Raw genomic sequence first — 25,590 nt, 5'->3', positions numbered from 1 at the left:
CTTTTTCATTACGTATGTGAGTGCCAATGAGGTTCTCCACCATATTTTTAGGTCAACTAATAAACTAATTTCACAAAATATCTTACAGTTAATTCTTAATTTCTATCATTAGTCTTCATAGGCAAAGAAATTGAATGTGATGTCTTACCTGACCAGTTTCTGTTCCAGTAACAGTCAAGTCTTGGATAGATCTCCGTCTTGGTTGTCCGTTGCCTTTTAAAAAATAAAAAGTAAAACACTGAAACCTATTCAAATAAGTATTGAGGGTGTAATTGCTACAACAGAAAGTTGTAATTTGGTGCTCCTTGGATCTCTATAAGTTGCTTGTGGGGGAAAAGAATGAGTTTATTGTAAAAAAAATTTTTTTTAATGTGAGAGAAATAGGGAGGGATGAGGGTGAGGGACAGACACAGAGGGAGGCAAGGGGGGAAGAGAGAGAGAGAGAGAGAGAGAGAGAGAAAGTGCTTCGATGCTTTAACTCAAAAGTTGCTGGCATATGTATGTCCTAATACAATAATACTCCTAGCACACGAACAGCTATGGAGCTGTCTTCTACCATCTTCTGTCATGTGTTTAAATAGATGAATGCTTGGGGGCTGAGGTGATGATGGCATCTATTTCAGGGGCCTTACGTTACAGTTTTTACAGCAAGTTAGCCAGCAGGTTGTAGGACAACTGATTTTAATGGGCAGTAGCATCTTCTTATAGGGCCAAAAAGGATGCTTAGGTTTAATTTTATTACATGGAGTCACAATTAATCCTATTACTTTTTGTCAGAAAGGAATATTCAACATGTGTGTATAACAGCTCAATTTCCTCTCAGAGATGAATGACTTTCTTTCCATTCTCAAATACACAGCTTGTGAAAATGAGCTATTATGTATACCATGTTTTGGAACTTCTATATTAATCATAGTTTAAAGAACTTAATTTAATAAAAAAAAATCCTACACATGTAAGTCTTCAACAAAGTAGAATGAATTAAAGAAGAGCTTCACTCACCACCTTTATTTGGGAATAGGGCTGTTTACACAGTATCTTCTAAGATGAGAGATCAGCTGTTTAAAAGGAAACACCAAAATACCTAGTAACAGCTGACACAATACTCAAAATTCTTTTGACTTTGAAAGCTAGATTATGTAATTTCTTAATTAGTGAGAAGTTCCCAGAACATACTCTCTCATAGTTGTGGTCCCATGAGCAAATCATGATAAAGTATAGTGTATGACCCTGGTATATATATTTTTTAATCTTATTTTAAAAAACAGTATAACTTAGCATCTTGAGCCATGTGACTTAGTTGTTTTGCACAAACCTAAATGGACCTTAAATGGAGTAAGAATTTTTAATGCAATAATGTGTATAGTGAATATAAAAAGTAAAATTCATAGCTACTCTTGAAAGTATAAGTAAGCATTACTTTCTTCCATTTTAGACTATGCTTTAGAATTCTTTGTAGAATCTGCATTCAAATAAACTCCAAATTTTATTTCATTCCAAAAAATCCCAACTGTTCATTACAAATTAAAACAACAAACTGTGCATATACTGAATCAGATACACTAAGATATCTTTATGAATACTTTTAATGATTCTTGTTTCCCAAGGACAAAAAGGATACCTCCTACAATGACTAATAAGCAATTTTAGGCACATTTCATTTAACACACTCATTCTAAAATTAGCGTAGATGAGACAGTCTTATAAAAGTGTCTGGAATTCTCTTTTCAGATCAGTAGCATTTGTGAATCTGAGAAACCACCCAGCACAAGTGTCTATAAGCCATTACATCACCATCACAGTAACAAAAATGAATTCAAGACTAAAGAGGGGAGGGAAGGGGAAGAGGAGAGGAGAGTAAAACTTTCAAGGAAGCAGGGTAAAGAAGAGCTGACAGTTAACAAATGTCATAAAATGAGAAATCTGCCAGCTATAGCATGAGTCAGAGCAAGCAATATTAGGCAATGTGTTTTAATTAGCATATCCATGGCAGAAACCATCTGGCAAATGATTCAGACAAAGCAAAGAAGGATTGCAATCAACAAATACTTGTTGCTCCAATACTAAGTTTAAAAGTCAAACAATTCTGAAATATGAATGTAAAATAAATCAATCTCCTATTATTGTGAATGAAAATTGCTGGGTATGTTCTTAAAAGTTGTGATTCTGAATTTTCTGCAACTGCATAATAATTCAGAAATTGCACTCCATTTATTATTTTTATGAATCTCTGATAATGTGCAAACCTTTACTACACATGGTAGTGTAAAAAAAAAGGGGGGGAGAGAAAACTGAGGGCAATATGATATAAACAGATGCCTGATCATGGAATCTGACACCTGAAAATGTCCTGTATTTTATTCGATAACAGATTCTGGAACTTTCATGGCTTTATAATAGACAAAAATGTGACGTGACTTTTAAGGAGGAGGAACTGAAGTATACTTCATATGGCCTGCCTGTGCTACACATCTTCCCTCATCCTCCTAAAAAGAAAGGAGTAAAGGAATGTCATTTAGATAGAACTCATCTCTTCTGAGAAACTGCTCTTTTAAGTACCAATAATTTTTTTTTCTTTTCTTTCTATTTTTTGTCAGTTGTGGGGCTTGAACTCAGGGCTTGGGTAACATCCCTGTGCTCTTTAGCTCAAGGTGAGTGCTCCACCGTTTGAGCCACAGCACCATTTCCTACAACTGATTTCTTGATCAAGGATTTGAAAGCCATCATAGAATATATGCAAAAATTGTTGGCTTATATCTCAGACAGCTCACTCATTTAAGAAAACTGATTTACATATTTTCTTTTTTCGGGGGGGGGGAGTCCAGCTGTGGGGCCTGAACTCTGGGCCTGGGCGCTGTCCCTCAGCTCTTCAGCTCAAGGCTAGCGCTCTACCACTTGAGCCACAGCGCCACTTCTGGCTTTTTTCTTTTTGCTTATGTGGTGCTGAGGAATCGAACCCAGGGCCTCAGGCATGCAAGGCAAGCACTCTACCACTGAGCCACCTTCCCAACCCCTGATTTAAATATTTTCTGACATTAACACTTCTTTTTTAAGTACCTAAAAACTCTCCTCATTTAAAAATTAAGTTTTCCTAGAAACTTATCTTACCCACGTTGATGGAAATTGAGAGATTCATGTTGGGACTAGTAAAAATATGATTAAAAACTTTGTACGATGTTATACATTGCAGTATTAAATTACTGCATGATAAACTGGAGATATAATTTTAAAATGTTCTTTCCTGCCACAAATTTTATATTCAACTATTAATTTTGATAAAAATCGACTTCTTTTCCTTAGAAGGCAACCTTCAGGTGAGTTTTAAAAATTTTATCAAAGCAGTGCAACAATTACTATCTGGTGAGTGCACCTTGTAATAAACCAGTGTTACTAGTTTAGAGCCTGATTTTCAGATTACAAAAAACATTAATAATCTTGGTAGCCTACAATATGGTGAAGAGACTGCAAAAATCCACCTTTTAAAAGTTAGTTAGCATCCAATTTAATAAAACATACAAAAAATTCTATGAGGTGTGAAACAGGTATAGCCTATCTTTATATAGTGCCTCTCTGGCTCCCAGTATCATCCCTAATCCAACGTTTATAACTTCTAATGACATTATCTGTAGGGAAACAATTCTTCCTATTCCATTTTCTCTAGTCTCTTCTGATGCTTCACTACTTAAAGGGAAATAGTTAATAATTCACATACTTCTGGTGAAAGAAATGGATACTTCTTTTGATCTTTGAGACAAGGCCTCGCGAAGTATGTTTGAATTGACTAAGGACAGTTCAGGCTAGCCTCCGACTCTTGATCATCCTGCCTCAGCCTCCTGAGTACTAAGATTAGAGGTATGATCCATCATGTCTACATAGCTGTTCTACTAGTTCTTGGACCACACACAATGTGAGGTTATATTGTCATCCTAGGAAGAGAAAGGAAAATAATGCTGTGGTGTCTCTGAAAGGCATCTCTGTCTTTAGCTGTTTGATGTACTACAAAGCCCTCCTCATTCCATCAATACCTGAGATATCTGTAACTTCTGAAAAAGGAAAGTAACATATAAGCATCAGAAACCTAGCTATCCATCTATTTTTTTTGTTAAACATGAACATGTCTTGGCTTTCTTATTCTATTAATCCATTTTACTGCTTCAACATGCTCTTGATAAAACAATAAAAGCCAAATGTTTCAAATGACATTAAAAGTGAACACTGGATTTTTTTTTTCAATTAAAAGATCTAAGCATAGCTAAAATCATAAGGGCACTTAAGCATAAGATCTGGGTTGGAACCCCAGCACTGAATAAAAAGAAAAAAAACCCTCGGATTTCTTTTCAGCTTTGAGAATGTTACTATGAACAATAAATATTAAATTCAGTCTTCCAGGCAAAACAATTTATATACTGCAATAAGACTTCCTCATGATCATCCATATATTCAATTTTCATTATCATATCCTTACAAACATTAAGAAAATCCTCCAATGTCTGTCACTTTTTCTTTTTAAGTGCCTGTCTTGTGGCTTGAACTCAGAGTCTGGGGTGGTGTTCCCGAGCTTTTATACTCAAAGCTAGTGCTCTACCATTTGAGCCACAGTTCCTTTAATGGCTTTTTGTGGTTAGTTGGAGATAATGGCCTCTTGGGCTGGGATCAAACCATGTTCTTTAGATGTCAGCCTCCCAAGTATCTAGGAATACAGGTGTGAGCCACTGGTGCCTGGCTTCTATCACTCTTAAATGTTATGCCATATTATTTTAGGCTTATGACTAAAAAGGCACAATTAAGTTATACTGTTCAAAGTTTTCAAGTTGTAGCACTTTAAGGCAATGTGTATTAATAAAATTAATCAGAAAATATTCAAGTGTTTTAAATGCAATCAATTATTATAATTTAGTCTTAACTGAGAAATAAATTTAGAATTATTAAAATCACAATACTGCAGCTTGGAAATTCATTTTGTTTTATAATAGCAATCAAGCTAGTATAAACTGTGTTGAACTAATTTTATATTAGAATGGGAAGAAGTATAGAAGCTTAGTGTTTCAGTGAGACCTTTTACAAGTTGTGTGTATGCATGGGGAATAGTACTTTTTTCCCAGTGAATCTTTTTTTTTTCCCCTCAGTCCTGGGGCTTGAAGGCCACTGTCACTGAGCTTCTTTCCTCCAGGCTAGCACTACTATTGAGCCACAGCGCCACTTACAGCCTTTTCTGTTTATGTGGTACTGAGGAATTGAATCCAGGACTAGGCAAGCACTCTACCACTAAGCCACATTCCAGACCTCCCAGTGAATCTGACATGCATTATAATCGTAGCTGATTACTGGGGTGCACCAACTATTTGCAAAGATTGGAGCACAAGTGCTGTTCTTTGGTAACTGATAAAATTCACTTAGTTTCTTATTTATTCTTCAATCTAGAAAAGGTCATTTCTTATTTTGATTATGTATATATCAGACATCTCACTTATTCATCTTTGACAATGGAATTTTTTAAAAGAAAAGTAAAATTTAGATATTGTATCCAATGATATAATTTCTCATTCACAATTCTTATCTCATTTTATAGAAAAAAGAAAGTGATATTAAAAGAAACAAAACATGAGAGAAAAGAAAGTCCAAACAAAACTAAGATCTGTATTTCATTATCCTCTTAAAGGGAAAAAAAAAAGACAAACATTTGTTTAATAATTTGTCACCCATTCTCTTTTCTTCAAACAAAAGTATAATAAAAATATACTGGCTGAAAGACTTTATGTTTAAAAGTCAAGTTTTAATGGAAAACATTTAAGAAAACCCATTTTCTTGCTTCAAAACCTATTCCAATTAGTGAATTTACTATGTTCCAACAGGAGAATTGTAGTGAGAATGGTCTAAATCCCAGGCAAAAAACTTTCATATTTACATTGGCTTTGCTTAGGTAGCAACTGCTAGCACCTGGCAAAACTTTCTACAAATGAAATTAGTTAAATGCCATATGTATTTATTGATAATTTGCACTTAATTGTGCATCATCAGATGTAAGTACTTCGCTTGTAAAATAGCTATAATTTTATCTGATAACCTAATTACATAGTTAGAGTGAAGGTCAATTAAGGCTATGGAAACTACTTGTCTTACAAAAAGCCTCCCACCAGCTTTACTTCAGCTTCAGTATTGTTAACCTTTTGGACCAGTAAATTTTTTGATATGAGGGCTGTCTGTACTTAGCAGGATGTCAAGTAGCATCCCTGCCTCTGCTTACTTCAACACCATGAGATTCTGCCAGTTGTAAGCAAGCATTTCTTCCCTTCCCCTCCACCCCATTTTTTTCTTACAGTTTTGGCCATAATGTCATACATAAATTTTTGTTTTTACTGGTTACCTATAAGACATACATTAATACTGTGCTAACGGTCTAATGTTTCTTGACTAATTCTCTCAAACATTTGAAGTAGTATAGCTTAGCAGTTTGTAAGTTCAAGTACTGCCATTTTTTTAGTCTGAGTATCATTCACTCTGATGTATACTTTTCATTATGGAAGAAAAATGACTACAAATACTTTGTCTATTTGTAAAGCAGCCCTTCTCAATAAATAAAAATTGTATGTGAGAAATGGGCTAACACTACTGTTTGAACAGCAATATTGACAATGTTACAAAACAAGACCACTTTGATAGAGGAAAATACAAAATAACTTTGTATGAAAAAATTGGCTCATAGAATTGTAGTTTGCACCCTAGTCCCTCACTACGAAAGATGCTCAATAGTGTTTTGCTCATTTACTTCATAAACACTGACGTATTAAATGAAGATAGGGAGTGCCTAGACTGCTACATAATTTGGTACAAGACATATGCTTCTTATATGCTTCCCATGAGTTGCAGAAACCTGTCTGTCTGTTTAGATAATTGTGTATGGCCCTCAAACACTGCTATCAATATCCAAATGGCCCCTGGCAGAACAAAGATTCTCTATTCCCTGCAGAGTACACTGAATATGTGAAACACAGAACTAGAACTATTGATATACAACCAATAATAATTAATAGACAGCTTCTGTCGATTAAGAGAAAAATAATCATAAGATGTTAACCACAGTATAAACACTGTGCTAAAGTACCATAATCACACACAAAGTACAGAGTACTGAAGAATGCATTGAAGTCTCAGATATGAATGTGGTGGAAAATACTTATTTCCTTCTTAAAATTTTAAGGACAGAGGAGGAGGAAAACCTAAAGCAGAAAGGTAAGTGATAAAATTAATATATTGATCAAAAATGGTCAATATGCTATAACATATGAAATCAGAAAAATAGAACAAAATTATTGATTATTAAAAATAGGCCAAATATTAAAGGCAGAACCCCTCTGTAGAGAGAAACTCCAGGTCAACTGGCCAGTAGTCAGCCTAAGCCTTTTCTATCCTTGCTAAAAGTAAAAGCACACCTCTCCCTCACTCAAGTTGACAAAACTGGCAGCTTTGCAGTTTACCACAAACTTTGCTAAAGGCCACTGAAAACCTTGAGGCTTATTATCAGCTGTACTGAATTGCTTTATTAGTCAGGAGCTTATAATAAAAAAAATTTTTGTAAAACAGATAACCCCAACCAAGGTTATGTTTTGACTTCTACAACACAAGAATATGTTTTGACTTTTTGTAACCATGTATCAATAGTATTAATAGCATTGATAGTATCGGTCATGCTGACCAAGTCAAGATTATGTTTTGCCTATGCTCTTGTGACTCAAGACTATGTTTTGCTTCTGTAACCTTGTTTGCTTGCTTTGGTAAACATTACCTATGTGAAACCCAAATCCCCCCTGAAAAGCAAACGGGGCAGTTTTCTGAAGCTCTGCAGCTAGAGACAGTCGCTACATGGCTAATAAAAGGCTTCCAGCCATATTGACTTGAGTGCTTGGTGACTCCTTTTGCCAATCATGGGTTTGAGTCCCACTGGCCCCAGGAAGTTGGGATACTTCAAGGCTATCGCAGCTTTAACTAAAAACAGTGACTTTTAATCTATGAAATGATTACCATAGAGATACTGAAGCTGTTTAACAATTGAGGCAATAAAATACCACATGAAAATTAGGTATAAAAACGTAATTTGTGAGATCTCTGATGACAGATGAAAATCATGCTCAATTATTTGTTTTATATGTGTTTTTAAATTTTTGACAAGATATCTTACAAAACAGAAAATCCCATTTTGTTTTACTTTGTTTCTGTTTTTGAGGTTAAGACAAAATTGCATTTAGCAAACTCCATTTGCTAATAGAAAGAGGTGGGACAGAAAGACTAGAGGAAGTACATAAAGGAGTCACTGAGGGAAGAAAAGGAGACAAAGAGCATAGAAAATTTTGAATGGTCATTTCCTCTTCCTGCTGGGTGCAAAAAAGGTACATATTATGTTCAGGCTCATGTATCCAATAGAGATGTGAGGTCATCTTTCAAGTTCATGTCAGTTTAAATATTTCCAATCTGTCTACCTAGTTACTGTATGCAAGGTACTGATTTTCATGTCCTATCAAAATTGGAGCAAGAAGCATTTTAAGAGTACCAGGGATCATTATTCCGGTCCCACAGCTATTAGACCAGCTTAGGTGGCCTATGATACCTGATATGACGATCTCAGGGACATCCAGAATGTTGCCAAATGAAGCGGTTTTACGGTGGCCCCGTTTAGGCTTGGAATAGGCTGCAAAAACACATACATACGGTATACATGCAAACAACCACAAATAGTAACATGAAAAACAAGTAACTACAAAAACAGAATAGTTGACAAATAGTTAATAACATTTCATGCAGAATGGCATGCAGAACTATGTAACTTTTTATTCATGCTTAAGAAAGGCATGATTAAAGAGCAAACAACTAACAATACAAGAAGTATCACATGATGATTTAATTAGCAGGTGAAAAAAAAAAGACAAAGCCTTAGGGTAATGATAAAGCTAAATTCCCAATGTGTTCTTAGAAATAATCTACCTAAGTGAATCCAATGATATGTAATGAGGGCAGGAGAGGAAAAGTGGAAGGGAAAAGAGGAGTTATTAAGAAATAAGTTACTACATTTTTTAAAATTACACAAACAGAGGAATAGACTTTAAAATTAGGTATTTCTTGGAGAGTGCTATAAAGTAAAATTCAGTGATTAAGCAAGTTATTGAATCAAAATATAAATGTAAAAGTATGTACAATAACATTTACCCTACATATAGGAAGAGAAAACAAGGTCATTTTAATGTGTGGTTATTCTCAAACCTAGCCAAATATTATTCTATAAAGAATAATTACAAATTGACTAAAGAAAACAATGCTAGCAAAGATATAAAACTGCTATAATACTACCGTCTGTCTTAAGAGTACCAGTATTTGGAAAGTCCATCTTGATTGACATTTATAGTGAAAATCCCTCGAAATGTGAAGGTCCATCTCTATGAAAAGAGCTCATTAACTCCACTTCACAGAAATACCTGTGACTCATGAAGATCAGAGGGCTTAGCAATGGCTGGTGGCCTCTGCTCAACTTGATTGATTTTATAGATCTACCTATAGCAGAAACTGCTAATTCTTTAGCAGATCTACCTGTGGCAGATTGCTATGTCTGACAATCTGTGGGTTTTTTTTTAGCCACAGAATTTTGGTTTTATTTAAGACAGCATTTTCCCCACAAAAATGCTTTCTTCTTTTGAAGCTCTGTGTAGTGATCTAACCATGTTACTCAGGCCACTGCCATGAATGAGGAAGTTGTCAGGAAAAGCTCCTTCAAAGAGCCCCACTGTCCCTTCATTCTTTCCCTATTTCCTCCTCTCTGCTCCCTGGAATTTGGCAATGACTCAGACCAAACTGCTGCTTTTGAGCCACAAGGTACCATAAAGAAAGAACACAATAGGGATTATGACACGAAGAAAAAGATCAGTTGTCTGATGACCATGGAGTGTACCTCCCATCTTCTTTATGTGTAAAAAATAAAAGCTTGTGTTATAGACAGTTATTTTGAATTATCAGTTCTACATGGATTTTAGTGGTAATTGATAAAATCAGTGATTAAGATTAGTTAAAGACAAGAATAGCATGACGTCCACCTGGACTACTTAAAGAACTCCACATACAATTAGAATATTCTACCCAGGAAAAACAATGGAGAAAACGAGACCTAAAAAAGAAATCCTCGTTAAAAAAATTATATATATATATATATATACATACACACACATGTCACACAAATATACACATAATTATATTCATAAAAATATATACGTAAAAGTCTAGAGGCAAATACATAAAAGCATTTAAGTGTTTATCTCAGAGTAGGGTATTATGGGAAGGTTTTTTGTTTGTTTCTTTATACAGTTCCACATTCCCCAGAACAAAAATTTTTTACTTTCACAGTCAGCTTCCCTCCACCCTGGGGAGAATCAGAAAAAAATGAAACTCAATAAAGCCAAACAACCCAAATTAAATGAGGATGACTAAAATGAAACCTGACTAGAAAAGGTTGTTGGGTCACTTAGTTAATAAAATGCACTGTAATTTTTTTGTGCTGATCTATGACTAACAATTTTGTGTTTAATCTCTGATGAACAATTTTAAGAACTGACAAAATGGAATATAAATGCTAATCTTTTCAAGATCCAATAAAAACATCACTGTCTTTTATTTCACCATTAAATGAATTAACCACAAACAGCTTAGCTATCTGGAAGGAAGGAAGAACAGACAGCACAACTGAATCTTATTTAGAGCTGAAGCATATTTTTTGGCTAGCTTTTTTTTTTTTTAATTATCCTAGTTCAGCACAAAAACCTAGTAGAGAATAATTCAAAATCCCTGCAAACATTCTGCTTTTAGCCACATTTCAATTTCTTACTTAGATTTTAAGTACAGGTATGAGCAGAAAGAATTACATTTGATAAAAAAGCTAAGAAGATATATTTTATAATCCAAACAACATTTGAAAATTATACTTTCCTTATTCAGAATTTGAGATAAATACATAAAATTATAATTAGAAGTTATTATTAGAAAGCATACTGTAAACCTACTTACAGATTTAAAATGTATAAGACAAAAAAAGATTAAGATCTTTACTAAAACAATCCCAACTATCCTGGCCCAAAGGATTATATATATTTTTTGAAACTTTTCTGGTTTAGCAGCTGCTATTTACCTGTGGTCGCAGCGATCCTGGCTTCAATTTCGGACATATCAGCGCTCATCCTTTTGCCCTCAGAAGCTGGGGGCAAGCTTTCTATACTGCTCCCACGGGAGGCTCCCAAGCTTAAACGTCCAGATTCACTCTGTCAAAATTAGAGGTCAATTTGAATTACAGGGTTCCTCTTGAACAACCCAGGGAAAGGATCCTATCCCTGCCAACTTAGTTCCCTAGCTAAGGGGAAGAGAGGGAAAGCTTAGGTACTATTTTATGAAAGGTAGCTAAATACCCCAATGATTAATGAAATGTCTCAACCTGGACAGAATCAATTCTTCAAATATAACAAATCTGAACAGAATTAAATGACAGATTTAACTGGATAATGAAGTTACAATATATTCGTTTTACATTTTTACTTATTAAAGTCAGATATTGTGACCACAGGGAGAGTAGCAAATTTGGCAAAGGCATAACTATCAGAAGGGGAAACAACTAGTTTTGTGAAAAACAGCAGGAGAATCTCAGTTGCCTATCTTTAAACTCATCTGTCTGCTTCAGGAAGATGCAGGACTGTGACTACTAGTAAGGTACCAATACAATTTTACTTTTAATAACATTACAAACCTGTTGTTTTGCTTGATTTTTCAACAATTTTGATTCTAGGCGTTTAATAGTATCATTTGTGGCAGGAACTTGCTCCATATTAGTGTCACTTTTATTACTGGTATTTGTAGAAGTGATGTCCATGAATGAGCCTAGGAAATCAGAAACACGTACAACTAGAGATTGAGAAAAATAAATGCCTTAACGATTAGCATGTAATTCAAATTCTTTTCAAAGATGACAAGACACGAATGGAAATAAAAGTGTTTTCACATAATGAAGACACTTAAAACAAGCCTATTTAAAAATGAGACTCACAGATGATCCAAACAGTTATCAATTAGTTTTCTAAATAGTAAAAACATGGATTTTACCCCAAGCTATAGAACTGAAGGCAATTAAAAGATGAGGAAGACCTGAGAATCAATATCCTTGAAGGTTGTACCAGGAACTCAGTTGATAGCTGGATTTATCAGTGCGAAGTTAAGGTAGAAGATGAAGAAAAAGCTTAGCAACTGATGATATATAAAGGCATAGTAGAATGCATTACCAAGAAGTGGACATAGGTGAAAAAGCCAATGACTGAGCCTTTTCTGACTCTGATATTTATTTTTAAGTTGAAAAGATGAGAAATCATCAGCAAAGAAAACTAAGAACTAACTTGGGGGGTGGGGGGAGTGGCTCAGTAGTAAGAGTGCTTGCCCAGAATAAGCAAAATCTTGGATTTAAATCCTAGCCAGTGAAGAGAGACAGAGAGTGGGGTTGGGAGGAAAAAGAAGAGAAAAAGGAGAAACTATACAACAAGAACCCAGAATAAATGACCTGAGATGTAAGATGCAACTCAGGCTAGGATGGTATCTAAGAAACCACGGAAGAAAATGCTATAGAGAGCAATGAGCTATATCAAATAAAATGAGAATTAAGAGTAATTATTAAAATATAGATATAGATAACTGGTAACCTTAACAAGAACAATTCTGGACTAGGAGTAAAACAAAAGTCTGGGTAGAACTGATGCAATAGAGAATGGCAAGAAAGAAACTAGTGAATGCAAATACAGACTGTATCTGCTCTGGGAATGATCACAGTAGAAAGGCTAAAATTAAGCTTGGAAAAGCAGACAGGGTTTAAACAAGCAGTAAACTTGCCTTCGGTAAAAGGATGGAGGTAGTTTAGCCATGATAACAAGAGAAAAGAACAGATGGACACAGAAGGGAGATTATGGATATCTTATGATTACTCCATTTTTCTCAATAGCAAATAAGGTCACCTAAAAGTGAAAAGTGGAGGGGGATTTGAAATTTCAAGAGAGGTTAATATATAAAATTAAGTAAGCTAGGAAAGAGGAGATGGAGTACAGTACAACTGTACAGAAACACTAACTAAGCATAGACTATAGCCAACATGTGTTGTCTCAAATGCATTCAGCTGTATGGGAACAGCCCAATTAGTAAAATTAGTGTTGATAATTTAATAAGGCTTGTGATTTAGCCAGGCAAAAGTCTGAGAAAGAGTCTAGGCAGTTGAGTACTGCTCCCAAGCGAGTACAATAGGTGGCCAGAATGAAGTGGACAGATGAAGAAAAAAGAATCTAAGAGGGCTGAGAGTCAGTAAAAAGGTAGAAGGACCCATCGGATGAAGGTTGCAATATGGAAACAAGGAGGATTTGATGGTAAGGGAATAAGCAAATGACAGAATTCTAGAGATGTTCACATTAGAATTCAGAGCAACCCAAAGGTATTCAGTGAAATCTAAGAATAACTGGTCAAACAGTAAAGCAGCTTAAAACAATTACAACTATTTGTAAGGGAACAGGGAATACAGATTAATAAAAATATTTAACAATAAAAGTGAAATTGTATGCTTAGGATAAATATATGCATGCATGTATGTGTGTGTGTGTCTATATATAGACCTATACCTTTAGACGTAATTAAATCATATAATGGCCTATATTTTGAGAAGTACATTTTTCCTAAGTTATTTTATCATGACTACAAACTACCAATTCTCATTACTACTTCATATTTTAGAAAACTGAGGAACTTCTATCTGAAACACAGCTTCATAAATGTCTTTTTAGAAGAAAACCAGGAAGTAGGGTGTTTGTAATCAAGAAATGTTCTAACATTTGCAACAATTTCTAGTATTATTTGAACTAGTACTGTCCATGTAAAAATTGTTTTTCAAATTAAGAATATTTACAGCAATACAATAGCCAATCTTTTCAGACTTAACTATGCAAGTTAATTTAAGACTAACTTGAAAGTCAGTTTCAAGCAATTTTTTAATCTAGGTAGCTTCATGAAGAATGATGCACCTGGAAACTCAAATTACAGTCAATCATAGGAATTGAAAGAATTAAAATGTAAATTAGGATATCATTTGTTGCTTCTTGATTATAATTTCATGGGAATAGAGAACACCTCTAAAAACAGTTTACCTGTACTGGTAGCAGAGTTGCTCTGTCCTTCATCAGAATACTGACAAGGATACTGTAATGGCTCATCTGCTCCTGGAAAGTACTGTATGTAAAAAAGCAAATCACAATTAAAATTCCCATTATGTGGGTTTAATCCTATTAAAATTAAGTTTAAGAGTACATTTGACCTTATGCAGCAAACATGCTACTTGATTTTTTTCCTTAGAAATACTCTAAACTTGGAGAGTATTAAATTTATGATTTTACAAAGATGATAATAACACACTCCCTTTTGAAAGCCAACTGTGGACAATGTCATGTACCTACCTAAGCATCTAATTTACATGGAGTCTAGACAGTCTTGAAGAAAACACCATATTCTCTAGAGGAACATATGAAATAGAATATATCATTCCTCATAATTGTGATAACCACTGATGTTCACCTAACAGTGACATAAACTGTTGCAATGATTTATTAGTCTGGTAACTGAGATTGGTATAACACAATAATTACTATGACTAATAAGTTCAATATTGAGAAGATAAAATTATGGCTGTGCTTTGAGGAGCTGGAAACAATATGAAATTATTTGATGGATAAAAAAATTACAGGGCTGAGAATGTGGTTCAGTGGTAGAGCGCTTGCCTTGCATGCATGAGGCCCTGGGTTCGATTCCTCAGCACTACATAAGCAAAAAGAATAAAGCCGGAAGTGGTACTGTGGCTCAAGTGCTAGCCTTGAGCTGAAGAACTGAGGAACAGTGCCCAGGCCCAGAGTTCAGGGCCCACAACCGGACCCCCCCCAAAAAAATTACAACTTAGGAAAAAAGTATTACTCTCAAAACACATGTGAATATAATTAAAAGGTGAACAATTTATACAGCTCACAGTTTTAGGTGAACTTTAATCAGTTCAAGCTACTTTGTCTAGGCTATTTTCAATTGACTGAAACTAAACCTTTGATCATTTAAGAAATGCTTAGTCTGTATTTTAGAAGAGTGCAAGATTCTTCTGGCAAAGAAGTTCTAACTCATCAATACACAAACTTTTTTAAAGCCGGTTATCATATGATGGCTTCTGGTGGTGTTCCAAACACTAAAAGCCTTAACTACTTCAACTAATCCCCAAGTTTTGATTTGTACAACAGAAAATTTTGACCACTATTTTAAAAGGGTTCTTTTGAAATTAAAATGTTCCATATGTTCTAGAAAAAAGTCTTAAGGTTTTTATTGGAGTATGAAAAACCTGAAAATACAAAAAACCCCAACTATCAAAATTCATTGTAATAAATGTATTTGAGAATGCAACCCTTCTAATGCACTGAAAAATGAGGTGACTTTTGATGAAAATCAATCAGAAAATTAAAAATTTAGTTTAGCATTATTAGTCATAATATATGTCTTGTGAAGATTTTCAGTATCATCTAACCCAGTTATCAGAAAATAATTCAGTATCTTCTAATTCAGTTTCCCACATATTACAGATGAGTAATGGGTCCAGAAACAAACACATATGTCTACAATGAAGTACTATACAAAAAGCAGTAAGTCCAGAAACCTTTTCATTACAAACAAGTTCAATTATTTTTTTTCTAAAAAAATGTTTCTTCTGATTTAATACAATATAAATGACTACGTTAACTTGGAAAATGCAGAAAGGCTTGGAAAGCAGAAAGTAGTAAAACTCAATTTATATTTAATCCCCCTAAACCAAAAGCCCCTCAAAAGAAGGATGATACCCGCATCAAGTGAGTCATTATTTTCACAATTTCCTCCATGGAAGGGCGCTGGGAAGGGTCTTTAGACCAACAACGAGTCATCAGGCTCTCAATGGGCTTAGGTAAATTTTTGATTAGAGGTGGTCGAGTACCTATAATTAAAAATTAGAGAAGGAAAAGCTAGCATTTACCCAAAGGATGTTACACTTTTTAAAAAAAATATATGCATTTCCAAAGCAGTATTTATATAATACATCTTGTTATTTAAAATGTGTTGTAATATAAATATACATACATATAAAAACTGATCATGGAAAGTACTTTTTCTTTGCTCTTTAATCTATCCATGTATAGCTTCATAAAGGATAAGTCTTTTTATTATTTTTCTTTTTATAATTTTATTTTATTATGAAGATGCTGTATAGAGGGGTTACAGTTACATGAGTTAGGCAATGAATACATTTCTTGTCGAGCATTGTTACCTTCTCCCTTGTTGTCCTCCCACTATTCCTTTCCTGCCCCCCTTTTCTGTTTGTGGTACTAGAGTTTGAACTCGGCCATGATGCCCGCAGGTTTTTGTGATTTTGCTTGTGGCAAATCATCCTATCAATATTTGCCACATAGCTGGAGTTATAGGCATGCACCATGCTAGGCTGATAGAGTCTTGCTAACAACTTTTTGCTTGGACTAACCTTGAATCACAGTCATCCTATCTCTGCCTCCCAGGTAGCTGGGATTACATGCAAAAAATGGGATTACATGAAAAGTACACTTTTCAAAAAGTTATAATATTTACAACACCTTATTATAATACTAAGATTGAGAACCATAATATTTGACTTGTTAAATTGCAAACATGTGTCTAAAAACCATCTCTCATTATCAAAAAGTAGTCAGCTAATAAGGTATTGTAGCAACTTGCAACTAAGTCTTTTGTGGGAAACAGACCATTTGACTGTGGTAAATCAATCACTTCACTAGTTGAAAACTGCCAACTTACAATTATTAAGCCTATAACATGATTGGTAATGTCCCCACTTAAAAGGCTTCAAATATAATGGAATTTATGCAATTTAATCAATGAAAAAGTTAGTGTTTTTACTCCTCACTTCATTGACATTTAGTATTTACTGACAAGTGGAGAGATGAGAAAGCAACATGTCTTCATCTAGGCTCTAGTGCTGTCTGTAGTGACACCACAGGCAAAAACATCACTGATGGAAAAGGAAGCTAGGAAAATGACCAAGAGGGTGCTAGAGGATGGTACTGTCTGGCCAGTCTATGAATGACCCAAATAGGCAGACCTCTGTCTTCATCACTTGTGGAATAGTGCAGCATAATGCATTCATCAGGATTGATTACCATGAAGTTAAAGAAAACAGATGGATGCTAATGTCAGCAAAATAATTCTTCTTTATAAAGAGTTTGCCAAAGCAAGCATGGGGTAACTTTATTAAGGAAGAAAATGTATTTTAAGGGCTGGGAAGGTGGCTCAGTGGTAGAGTGCTTGGCTTGTATGCATGAGACCCTGGGTTCAATTCCTCAGCACCCCATAAACAGAAAAAGCTGGAAGTGGCACTGTGGCTCAAGTGGCAGAGCGCTAGCCTTGAGGTGAAAGAGCTGAGGGACAGTGCCCAGACCCAGAGTTCAAGCACCATGACTGACCCCACCCCCCAAAAAATGCATTTTAACATCACATGAATAATTACTAGCACTATAAAAGGATAACAGGGATTCAAGAACACAGCCCATAAGTCAATATGACTTAAAAATATGAGTACTTGAGTCTGAAAAACCTAGATTTGAGTCAGCTCTCCAATTACCAATCTTCTGACCCTAGACAGGTCATGTAATAAAGCTCAAGATCTGTTTCCTGATCTGTGAAACGAGGAAACAGTGCTTAACTCTAAATTTATAGTGAAGCATTTTGTGTTCTTTAAGTAACAACTCTACTGGCAATTTTTCTTTCTCTTCTTGATGGGGCACTCGCCTCCCCAGGAGAAAGAGACTACAGAAGAACCACAGAGCCAACTATCTTAAGGACACAAGAAATTTATTGTTTTAAAACTCTGGGCCTTGTGCTTGTTAGGCAGGTACTCTAACTGACCCACACCTTTAGGCTTTTCTTGCTTTAGTTTTTTTGGGGGTGGGAATAAACCTTGAGTTTTTGTCTGGAGACAGCCTCAGACTTCAATCCTCCTGTTTCATGCATAGCCTGGATTATAGATGCACACAATTACACCCAGCTTGTTGGCTGAGATGAGACTCACTAACTTTTTGCTTGGGCTGATCACTAAACATGATCCTCCTGTTTCCACCTCTAAAGTAACTGGCATTATTTGTAAGTGTGTTCTATCACATGACCCTTACTTATATATTTGTTTTTTCCAGAGTATAATACAATCCTTCTCCATACATAAGCAAAAGACAACAGGCTCTGGATAAGCACTGATGTCTTTTCCCTAATCAGAGCACAGCCAATAAATGCCCTCTTTCCCACGGGGAGACCAAGACTGTTTAGCACTGCCCTGCAGGACTTGGGGGCTCAGAACAGAGACTGGAAATAGAAAGGAGGTGTGGGGGAGGGGTGGAGAGGACATTGAATTAAGGGCTTTATGTTTGCTAGGCAGGCACTCTACCACCTAAGCCATGTGATAGCCTTTTGACCTTTAGGTTATTTTTCATAAAGGGTCTCATTTTTGACTGGGCTGACCTGGGATTACCATCTTCTACTTATGTCTACCACATAGCTGAACACCATGCCTGACTTTTTTTTATTGACATGAAGTTTTACTAACATTTTGATCTGGCTGACTTTGATCCAAATCCTTCTATTTTTCTGCCTCATGAGTAGCTGAGATTATGGACATGAGCCACCAAGCCCAGTTAGAATTACATATTTCAATGTAACAGATAAATAAGTCTTCCTTGGGGAAGAGGACAAGAAGAATCTTCCAAATAGGAAACACAATTTTGCTTTTACACACCGTTATGAACAGCCCACATGATGCGGAAAGCTGGGCCACCAATCTCATCAAAGGGTTTCCGACGTGTTATTACTTCCCACAGGATGATACCCCAGCTGAAGACGTCACACTTTTCACTGTAATTGCTACCTAGAAAAAAAAGCAGCAGAAGCTTGAGACATTTTCCTATATGACTTACAGAAACAATTGCTTTGGTAAATTTTAAGAATGGCTAAAACAAAAACAAGGTATGACCATAGAGTTAAGAAATTACTCCTTCTGAAGTACCTTAAATCTTTAAGAAACACATATTTAAAAATAAATTAAGTATTACAAGTATGTTACCCAGAGCCATTGGCTCTGGGTAATCTCTACTACTTAGTCTGAAGCCAGCCAGACTAGGCAGAAAAACCCTTGAGACTCCATTTCCAATTAACCAACAAAATGCCAGACTGGGGGCATGGCTCAAGTGGTAGAGTAGCAGATGTGAATGAAAAAGCTGAGCATGTGTGCCACACAACACACACACACACACACACACACACACACACAACTTCAGAAAATCAGTTAAAAGTCAGCTATTTTCTACTTTTTCATAAAGTGCCACAGCTTTTCTTTCTATGGATGTAGACCCATACTTTCTATGGAGCAGAAATGTGCACATTTCTTTCTGTAATTTTTTTTGTTTGTAGTGATGGTGATCAAATCATATCAAAATTCAAAGCATATATACTTTACTACTGAACTACTGAGTTCAAATCCTATGCTATGTAATTTGCTCATCTTAAATAAAATCCTCCATTCTCTGACAGATCCCTATTCCAGTATCAAAGGAAAAGATGGTTCTGTTTTTGTTGCTTTTACTTCAATATTAAATTCTTAACATTTAAACTTAAAAGTAAACATGTAAGTAATGAAAATTTTGGATAAGAAATTTCAGCAGAGTAAAGAGATTATGTGGCAAAATTCACAGAATTACCACGTTGATGGATAAAGGAACACAAAAAAAACCAGCCAAAAAGTCCTCAAAATTAACTACACAAAACATCTTTCAAAGCCAACTTATCTAAGAATGAGTAATCATACACTGATAGCAATACACAACAATATAGTATTGCAACAGCATTATAATCTCATCTGAGCACAAGTGACTTCTTTCAGAAATGCAGAGATTTATATAGCCTAAGAGTCTGGTCTTCGTTGTGTCAGACAAGAGTAATTTTTACTCTTCTGCATAAACAAATCTTTTTTGCTCTCCAGGAGAGCACTGTGACAATGTAGCTCACGAAAATGAATTTTTTTTTTGGTGTGGGGGGGGGGAGGGCAGTAGGGCTTGAACTCTGGGCCTGAGTGCTGTCCCTAAGCTCTTAGCTCAAGGCTAGTGCTCTACCACTTGAGCCACAGCGCCACTTCTGCTTATGTGGTGCTGAGGAATCGAACCCAGGGCCTCATGCATGCAAGGCAAGCACTCTACCACTGAGCCACCTTCCCAGTCCACAAAAAGGAATCTTAGTAAATGATTTTCAAAAATTCCAAACATAATGTGTGTGTATATGTCTACATATATATATATATAAATTTGTGTGTATATATATATATGTGTGTGTGTGTGTGTATATATATATATATATATATAAAACCTGTGTGTGAAACAGAAGGTATTACTTAAATTGTATTGATTTAACACCTACTTGTGTAGTCACTTATCTGAATTTTAGAGTAAAATAACTATTCAAGTGACTAAATAACATTTTTTGCATCTGGGATGGTTAAAAACAACATAATTCACAAAAAGTAAAAAATAAAAGACGAAAATCATAACCACAGTCTGTTTTTGGTGGGTATTAAGAGTTCCTAAAATATAAATCAACTCACCTTCAGTTCAAATTCTCTTATTTAAAAGATAATTTGATGTTTCTGTAGAGAAACTTAGCAAATGAACTATGCTTTTAGAACTTGAGAAATGGAGGTATAAAACAAAGTAAAGATGAGTCTACTTTTTATTATTTCTAGTTCTTAGTTTGCTATTTATACCTGAATTACATTCTTTTTTACTTTAGGGCTCTTTTTTTTTTTTTTTAAGGTTGGAAACTGGTTGTCTCAGGGCTGCTCATTTTTAATTGGTAGAAAAAAATATAAAAGATAGAAAAACATTTTTGTTGTCACTTAGGTTTCATTGAGTCATGGTGAACAATGAATCATTGTTCCTAGGGGAAGTACAGGGCTGTGTGTTCTGTGTGCCTCTGGTCATGAAATTTTTGTCAGGGAGTCAGTATACAACCTTGTTTTGTTTGTTACAGTTAAAAGACACATTATTTAACATCTGTTACTGATTCACTAATGTTGAACTCATGGCACTGTAAATCATGCCTGAAAGAACATTATCTAAGAGATACATTTTCAGATACTAAGGTACACATTTACAACCTTCTTCTTCTTAGGCAGACTACATTTGAGGCCATTCTGAAAAGCAAAATCACCAACAAAAATCACACAGGGGTAAAGGGGCTCTAAACAGACTAAAAATTAAGAAGGCAAAGCATCACATTCTTTGACTTCCCACCGGGATATGTGTTCAGTGACTCAAAATGCTTATTGTTGTGAGCATGTGCAGTGTCTATAAATAATCAGGAAAGCTTCATACATATTGACTTAGGGGCTGCAAAAAACTTTAGCAAGTGGGTAGTTTTGCAATTACGGAATCTACGAACAATAACTATGTATATACATGAATCTACATAGAATATGCAATAATATTTAAATTTTGTCATAAAATTTGGGTTTATTAGGCTTCAGTATATATTATAATTAGGTATTATGAAGAAATAAAGCTATAGAAAAGAGGAACAGTCTATAAATATAGTATATTCACAAGGAGTTATAGGTTATCAGTTATATCATACTTTTGTCATATACCTTCAAACACCTCAGGTGCCATCCAGGCAGCACTCCCTTTGTTATTGGTCATGTGTGTCTGAATGTCACAGGCTGTACCAAAATCACAGATTTTCAGAACTGTCCCCCCAGCAACCAGCAGCAAACTGTTAAAAAATTTAAAAAAAAATCAATCAACCAAAAGGCACAAAGCAAATATTTAATTCTATAAAAAGAGACATTTGTGGAGATAGAAAAGAGTTAAACAATATGTTTGCTATGATGAAACTTCACTATGAAATGTTACTTGTTCACTGTAACAGCCTAATGGTTCAGAGGAATTCAGTAAAAACTAATTGTCCACAATTTAGAAGTACTTAAGGACCCTGCAGATGAACATTTTGATGTCTCTATCTTTCCTGAACATTTTTCCCTCCTTCGGTTGTGGGGCTTGAATGCTGAGCTTCAGCACTGTCCCTCAGTTCTTCAGCTCAAGTCTAGCGCTCTACCACTTGAGTCACAACATCACTTCCAGTTTTCTGGTGGTTTATTACAGATAAGAGTTTCATGGACTTTCCTTCCCTAGGCTGGCTTTGAATCTCGATCCTTAGATTTCAGCCTCCTGAGTAGCTAGTATTATAGGCGTGAGCCACTGGTGCCCAGCACTGAACTTTTTTTTGGTTAAAATAAACATGGGCTTTAAAAAGTGTCTTGTAGGTAAACATTACAGTGTCCTAAAATGGGAGTTTAATCATATTATTTAAAAATAATTAACATTATAGAATCTAGTTGAAGAAGCTAAAGTAAAATAAACAAATACAGAAGAAAAATAATAGTTTATTTTTTCCCTGTTGCAGCTCAAATTGACAACAACATACTCCATTTGCAGCCCAATGGCCCCCATTTTATTTTCTATTATTGTGAAGATACTTCAACTTAAGGTCAAATTATTGTATCAACTATAATTACCAAGTAGCTTACTTTTACTTAGAAGGTTTTACTTTTGATGACAAAAAAAGAAGGGTAACAGTGCTATAGTAATAATCAGCAGCAGTTAAATGGAGAGTCAATTATAAATTATATATATACATAAGTTCTAAGGCTTTCCAGTTAGGCTAACTGACTAAATGATGAAGGTGAATAAATAGTAAAACTTTCTCAAATAAGCCAGAGGGAAAAAGAAAAGTCATGTGTAACAATTACTTTCAATTAGGAAGAGAACAGGCGGTAGAATGTGGCATTAGAACTTACTTTGGTGGTTTCAGGTCCCTGTGAATTAAAGCTTTGGGTTGCATGCTGTGAAGGTAAGCCACTCCTTGGGAACACTGTAAACACCAACTCATCGCGTGGGCAGCAGTGTAATATGGCAATGGTTCAGCACCATGCAGCACTGCAAAAGAGACACACAAACTAAAAAGAACTTTATTGCATATAACAAAAGATACGATGTGAATGCAAGTGCTAGCAGAACACATGACTGAGTACTTTTCTACATGTGTGCCCATTAGTGCTTTTAATTCATTTTTAAATAAAAAGATGGAAAAATGTAAAAATAGTTAATGACTGTCATTTAACTGCCAGTCCAGTAAAATTAATACACATTACCATCATCTTTCAAATTGATGTCTTTCACACACTGATCTAAATTATAAGCAGACATTCACACAAATAAGAGAGCTGCAGAAAAATAGTACATAAGCAAGATGAGTCTGTCTAGATGTTTGCAGTTGTACTGAAGCCAAAAATTAGTAATTCCACAATGAAATACTAGATATGCACTAACAATAGGAAACATATGGGCAATAAATACCAACATTCATTTAAAACAATGTTAACTTAAAAATAACTGAAAAATTTAAAATATAATTTGTTTATGACACAATAATACATTTATATAAAAGGACAGCATTTTTAGGACCAAAGAATTTTGTTTTCTGCCAGGCACCAATGGCTCACACCTGTAAACGTAGCAATACAGGAAACTGGGAGCTAAGAATTATGGCTCAAAGCCAGCCTAAGTAGGAAAGTCTCTGAGATGAAATGGAAGTAGAGCTCTGACTCACGTAGTTGAGCAAAAAGTTCAGGGATAGTGTTGAGGCCCTAATTTCAAGTCCCAGAATGAGCAAAATAAAAACAAAAAAAAGAAAAGAAAACAAACCTCTTTGTTTTCCAACCGTAATAAATGGTGCATGAAGTTTTGCTTTTACAATTAAAATGTTCTGTGAAGTGAGTTTTCACAATTGTAGCTTTTGAAATGAAAGCAAAATAAAGTGGAGTGAAATGGAAGTAGAGCCAGAGTTTTAAAAGTAGGAAGTTCAAAGCTAAATAAGTCTAAAGATACTTTAAAATATATTTAAAAAAACAACAAATTTTACTTTGCTTAAATGTTCTCTGTAGAATAAAAAGTACTATTGCTTGAGAAAATTTACAATTTTTAAATTTCACATACCATTGTTATAACATTTTTCTTATTTAGTTTTTACTCTTTTGTAGTTTAAAAAATAGGGCTGGGAAGGTGGCTCAGTGGTAGAGTGCTTGCCTTGCATGCATGAGGCCCTGGGTTCGATTCTTTAGCACCACATAAGCAAAAAAGAAAAAAAAAAACAGAAGTGGTGCTGTGGCTCAAGCGGTAGAGCGCTAGCCTTGAGCTGAAGAGCTGAGGGACAGCGCCCAAGCCCAAAGTTCAGGCCCCACGACCGGACCAAAAAAAAATAAAAATAAAAAATAAATAAATAACTTTCTTGGGAATGGATGGTGTGAAGAACATTAAATAACATACAATTTATGTTAGAAGGTTTCAAAGTAAACTAGATAAGACAGGTCTAATGACACTCACCATTATATAAAGAGCCCCCCTCAGCATATTCCATCACAAGGCACACCTGAAGGAAACGCATATTGAAATTAACCAGAGCTATAACATCTTAAAGCCCTGCCAAAGGTAGCTGAATTCAACCAGTGAGGTTATTAATGAGCTTAAAATCATTCTTTTGGTCTTTATCATGTCACTGGCACAAAAGGGAATTAAAAAAAGGTACCTATGTCTAGTTTTTATGTAATTAGATTGAAAAATACCTGGGTTTGTGAGTGTTTCAACAGATGGTTAGCTCATGAGGTCTCTGACCTAATGAATGAATTAATATCCTAATGAATTTATAATATGATGGCATTATTAGGAAGTTGTGAAAGGTAGGAATTGGGGGAAGCAGGTCACAGGGGAGCATCACTGAGGATTGTCTTGCCTTGGTCACCTTCTGTATTTCTTAGCTTTGTTTCCCATCTGTTATGATGTGAAATGCTCTACCATGATAGATCGAGCCGTTGAAGCCATAAACAATATAAACCTGTCCTCCACTAAAAGAAAAAAGGAACTTATGACCTAAGGCCTTGTCTTCTAGGAGCCCACTAAAAATGGCAATAAAAACATGAAAACAATCACAAGATCTTGGGAGATTTTTCTAATACTACAGGCTATCAAGAGAAGATGAAGTTACTGAGTAAGACTGCCTAAAATAACATTTCCAATGTATTCTTTTCCTAAAAGAGTAGGAACAAATAATTTGCGTAAGATACAACAGTATTTTAAAAAATATAAAATTTAAATATAAATATAATTTTAAAATATAATTTTAAATATAAATATAATTTTTAAAAAATAAGATAGCCGATCAAAATAATGCCATAAATTACACAGCTCCATACATCTGCCATGTCATTCTTCATAGAAAAGAGAACAAGAGAAAAGTGGCGCTGTAGCTCAAGTGGTAGAGCACTCGCCTTGAGCTGAAGAGCTGAGGGACAGCGCCCAGGCCCAGAGTTCAAGCCCCATGACCGACAAAAAAAAAAAAAAGAGAGAACAA

The 25,590-nt window shown here is 35.1% G+C and overlaps 1 protein-coding gene across 2 annotated transcripts in view; it reads right to left on the bottom strand.

The window, feature by feature from the left end:
* Nucleotides 1-25,590, bottom strand: part of Map3k7 (mitogen-activated protein kinase kinase kinase 7) — a 62,154-nt gene that overhangs the window by 16,944 nt on the left and 19,620 nt on the right. The window contains exons 3-12 of one of the 2 annotated variants that reach the window (XM_013016602.1): nt 24,567-24,653; nt 22,982-23,120; nt 21,773-21,897; nt 18,878-19,006; nt 15,912-16,042; nt 14,193-14,274; nt 11,771-11,901; nt 11,162-11,291; nt 8,603-8,683; nt 149-213 (exon numbers count right to left, since the gene is read on the bottom strand). In XM_013016602.1, the coding sequence (XP_012872056.1) occupies nt 149-213; nt 8,603-8,683; nt 11,162-11,291; nt 11,771-11,901; nt 14,193-14,274; nt 15,912-16,042; nt 18,878-19,006; nt 21,773-21,897; nt 22,982-23,120; nt 24,567-24,653 (1,100 nt within the window). The remainder of the gene's footprint in view (nt 1-148; nt 214-8,602; nt 8,684-11,161; nt 11,292-11,770; nt 11,902-14,192; nt 14,275-15,911; nt 16,043-18,877; nt 19,007-21,772; nt 21,898-22,981; nt 23,121-24,566; nt 24,654-25,590) is intronic. The other variant, XM_013016603.1, reaches the window with a different exon arrangement.

The sequence above is a fragment of the Dipodomys ordii genome, unplaced genomic scaffold (assembly GCF_000151885.1).
Source record: "Dipodomys ordii isolate 6190 unplaced genomic scaffold, Dord_2.0 Scaffold32, whole genome shotgun sequence".
NCBI lineage: Eukaryota > Metazoa > Chordata > Mammalia > Rodentia > Heteromyidae > Dipodomys > Dipodomys ordii.
The sequence above is the reverse complement of the archived record's forward strand: the minus strand, read 5'-3'. Positions and strand labels throughout refer to the sequence as shown.